At 37.3% G+C, this 4,544-nt stretch overlaps 1 protein-coding gene across 1 annotated transcript; it reads left to right on the top strand.

Annotated features, from left to right (window-relative positions):
- Positions 1-926, top strand: LOC114687792 (olfactory receptor 8B3-like). Its single transcript, XM_028862426.1, has one exon. It carries the CDS (start codon positions 1-3, stop codon positions 913-915), a length of 915 nt encoding a protein of 304 aa, XP_028718259.1. The 3' UTR covers positions 916-926.
- Positions 927-4,544: the final 3,618 nt, after the last annotated feature.

Below are 4,544 nucleotides of genomic sequence, written 5' to 3'. Positions count from 1 at the left end.
ATGGATACAGTTAACGTCTCTTTGGTGACTGAATTCATTCTGGTAGGATTAACAGACCAGCCTGATCTCCAAATGCCCCTGTTCTTCGTGTTTCTAGCAATGTATCTGGTCACTGCATTTGGAAATCTGTGTTTGATAATTCTGACTGTGCTGAATTCTCACCTCCACACCCCTATGTACTTTTTTCTCTTTAACTTGTCTTTTATAGACCTCTGTTATTGTTCTGTGTTCACTCCCCAAATGCTGGTGAACTTTGTATTAAGGAAGAATACAATTTCCTACGTGGAATGTATGACCCAAGTCTATTTCTTCTGTTTTTTTGTTATTTCAGAATGTTATGTGTTGACTTCAATGGCCTATGATCGCTATATGGCCATCTGCAATCCACTGTTGTATAATGTTGTCATGTCTCCTAAATTATGCTTGAGCCTTATGCTTGGTTCCTACTTTATTGCATTTTCTGATGCTGTAGCTCACACTGTATGCATGCTGAGACTGACCTTCTGTGATGCCAACACCATCAACCACTACCTCTGTGATATTCCTCCTTTGCTCCAGCTCTCCTGCACAAGCACGTATGTCAACGAACTTGTCATTTGTATTGTTGGGAGCATCAACATCATTGTTCCTACTTCAACTGTCTTTATTTCTTATGGTTGCATCCTCTCCAGCATATTTCGCATCAGTTCCTCTGAGGGCAGGTCAAAAGCTTTCAGTACCTGCAGCTCCCACATCATTGCTGTTTTTCTGTTCTTTGGTTCAAGTGCATTTGTGTATTTCAAACCCTCCTCAGGGGATTCTATGAATGAAGGAAAAATCTTTTCTGTCTTTTATACCAATGTGGTTCCCATGTTGAATCCCTTAATCTACAGTTTGAGAAACAAAGATATTAAAGTTGCCTTAGGAAAACCCTGAGCAGCAGGACCATTTGACTGGACAAGCTTGTTTTATGCCTCTTACTTTTGTGCAGGGATAGTTTCAATTGATGAGCAATATTTTATTGGGAGATTTCTGTCCTTTTCTTTCCTAGAAAATCTTCTACTTTTCATTTTAATTTTTTACAGTTTCTGAACAGGCAGAAACTCTTGGTATAATCCAGAAACCTTATCTGTTTTTTTTTCCTTTATAAAAGGAAGTCTGGGTCTTCTAGATTTGGTTTTAATATTTCCATAGTCTGCCATCTTCATTTTTTTGTCATTTTCTTTCTTATTTAAAAATAATTTCAGTAAAACAACATTTTTCCTCCATTAATTAAAAATTAACGTTTTTTTTTTTCTGTAGTGTAATCTACAACATGTCTTTAAATGGTCAAATGTAGTAACACTAGAATGGCAGTTTCCACTGTGTGTGGATTTCTCATTTTGAAGATATATCTTTAAATGAGTAATTCAAACATCTGATTCTGTTCTTTTCTGTACATCTTCCATTGGAAAGCAGCATATCCCTTTTCAACTGCCAATGTGAAAGATGTGATTTATTGGTAATCAATGTTTAATTAAAGCTGTAGAATATGCTAATTATTCCAGGTTTCAAGCACCTTATTAATTCATATATTTTTCCGAATTTTTTATTATTATTTTGGAAATATGATCATGAGAACATATTTCATCTTTGAATCTGGATTATAGTTTGTTTGTGGGGGACACCTGTGTCTAGATTTGCTTCAGCTGTCACTTTATTTTGAATTATTCTTTTAGTTAGAATAGGCCAGGTTTTTTTTGTAGTAGGGAGTTGAGTTCATCTACAAAATTAAAAAATGAAATAATTTGAATGTGTTTTAAGGGTTTAGTAATTCAAGAAAAGAAGACCTGGGACAGGAAGAGTACCAACTAAAGTCATTAAACTGGAAGCCAAGAAGGCAGTGAATATATAAGAGCCTTCCTCTACAAAGAATCACTGAAGGGTTCTGAAAATCATATTACCACCTGGATATTAACTTTCTTCTGTAGAGCATTGCAAATATTTCCCTTGCTTTATTAATCTCACATTATCCTTCACATCCAGAATGACCATGCATTAATAGTGTTTTGAGTAACGAAAATTGCTTTATTGGGAAATGAAGACAGACTACATCATTGGGTACAAGTGGAGTGAGGACAGCTAAAGCAAGGAATAAAGAGCGAGTGGTCATTGAGACACTAGTTAGGAAGAAGGCTTCAGACAGTGTAGGACAGGCAATAGAAGCCTCTTTGTAGGGCATCTTTTATCTTCTCTGGAACTTCCTGGAAATATTGTGAGGACTGAAACATCTCTCTGAATAGGTTTAAAAAAGCTCAGGTTAATTGATAACGAAGAAAAGTTTAACCCAAGGGGAGATCCAGAGACAAGTAAATCATTCCATCAAGGTTGACTTTCATGTGGGATTCCCATATGGAATTTCTCTGCAAAATGAACAAAATATCTCTAAAATGGACTATCTTGGCATACTAAAAGTATCAAGGACAAATAGATTATTTACATACTAATCCTGAAGAGCTGGCTTTTTCTCTTCTGTAAATCAATGTGAGTAGAAAAAGTGTTTATAGACAAAAGTCATTTTAAATTATTCACCTGAAACATGAAAACTTAAAATGACTGTAGCAAGACTTTTTATTCTGGATAGAGGCTGTCCTCTACAGTGTGTGGGGGATGGTGGGATCCTGTGCCTCATGTTTTTTTTTTTTTTTTTTTTTTTTTTTTTTTTTTTTTTTTTTTTTTTTTTTTTGTGTGTGTGTGTGTGTGTGTGTGTTTTCCTCAAATATCTCTTAGTGAGAGGAATTATCACACTTCACATACTAATGTAACATCAATCAGGAACAGAAGTAAAACACATCCATTAAGGAAGGCAACCCTTGAGTCATCACAGGACACACCCAGACACCTAGTTCAGCAAAAAGGAGGGACAAGTCCTGTAGGCCAGGGAGAGGGGCTGCCTCCGGATCTGACAAAAGCAGACAGCAAGCAGAAGCAGCAGGGTTTTTTTTCTTGTTTGTTTGTTTTTGTCTTCATTGCTTTTTGTTGTTGTCCCCACCCCAGTGTGTTTTTAAGAAGAAAAAGGAAGAAATTGTGCTAGGGTGGGTCAGAAAGTCCTGATTGTATAGGTTAGCCAAATTATGAATTTTGACTCTTGGACCTTGGTGTTTTGTCTCAGGAATGAGTCTGTGGCCAAATAAGGGAATGGAGCTTGGAGGCTAGTTTTAGGAATGTACTATGATGATTTTTAGCAAGGGAGAGCTAAAGGAAGAAAAGGGCAAAACCTGTCAGTACAATGTTTGCCTGAGAGAGCACTCCAATATCCACAGCCCATGTGTAGGCCCACAAAGGTCTCCTAGTGAGGTCTGAGCTTGCTATACCCAGCATGACTTCATAAGGGGATGGATTGACCACATGCATGGTTACCAGATGTTTGGAAGGGTCTGCACTTGGCTGTGCTGCGGGGAGGTCCCTTGTTCCACCCCTAGTCATTCCTATAAAAGGCCCTTTAGAAGAGACAGAAGTGGCTGGTGGATAATGATCCAGGCCCTTCTGAGGCTATTCTGTGTTTCTGTTTCTCTCTCCTCTATCTTTCTATCTAATACCTCTTGTGCCTCAGTCCTCAAGTGTACCCTGTCATAAAATGTGGGAGCCAGTATCCCAGGTGGGATCCCACAGGCTTAGATGCCTGTGACAGCAGGAGATGATTGCAAGGATGACTGTGTTCACATCTCCTATAGAACAGACATTTGCACATCTTTGTTGCAGTGAGGTGTCCCAGGACTGATCCAGACAGGACAGATATGATGATAATACTGTTTTCGCTCTTCCTCCTTTTTCTTTGTTCTCAAATGGGTAATATGTAGATAATGAGGCCTCACTCAGGTCCTCAAGTATAAAATAGCCAGCAAATTATTTCAATGTAGTCAGGATAAAAGATTGATGAATAGAATAATCATCTACATATCCATGCTTGATGAAGCAAGCATTTAACAGATCAAGGCCAGCATGGGTAATTTTGCAAAACCCTACTTGGGAAAAACACTGAGGAAATAGGTCAGTGCTGAGTGCTTATTTGATATGTGTTAGTAACTGGAGTAGAGCCTGAACACCACAAACAACAAAACAACAAAGCCACATAAAGAGTAATGTAGATCAGGGATCCTATCCATATTTTATTTACATAAGTATATGACCATTATATTGTCCATTTCATCAAAATTTTGCTCCAGTTTTGCTTTATATACCCATATATAATATTTACATAGTCATGTATTAATCCTGATTTTCACAGTTAAACATTCTTACAAAGCTATGATTAGAATGTTATTTATATGAACAATGAACAAACTTAAGCAAACATGAGGAACAAAATGGATCTCACAGAAGTGAACCTACAGAGGCAATGTAAAACTGTAGAGCAATGTAGACTTGTCCAGGGCAGAAACACCCTGTTCACCACACCTCAGGAGGAACTTTCACCTATGTCTATTAAAGAATGGAAGACAATTTTCAGTCCAGTTGAATAGATTTGTGGTGTGCAATAAAGATTATTTTTGTATCAATAGTGCTTTAAAGAGAGTATATTTTCA

The sequence above is a fragment of the Peromyscus leucopus genome, chromosome 7 (genome assembly GCF_004664715.2).
Source record: "Peromyscus leucopus breed LL Stock chromosome 7, UCI_PerLeu_2.1, whole genome shotgun sequence".
In the NCBI taxonomy this organism is placed as follows: Eukaryota; Metazoa; Chordata; class Mammalia; order Rodentia; family Cricetidae; genus Peromyscus; species Peromyscus leucopus.
The sequence above is the reverse complement of the archived record's forward strand: the minus strand, read 5'-3'. Positions and strand labels throughout refer to the sequence as shown.

Excerpts from the sequence above, each read along its gene's own strand:
- LOC114687792 (XM_028862426.1), top strand. The coding sequence starts at position 1 with ATGGATACAGTTAACGTCTCTTTGGTGACTGAATTCATTCTGGTAGGA.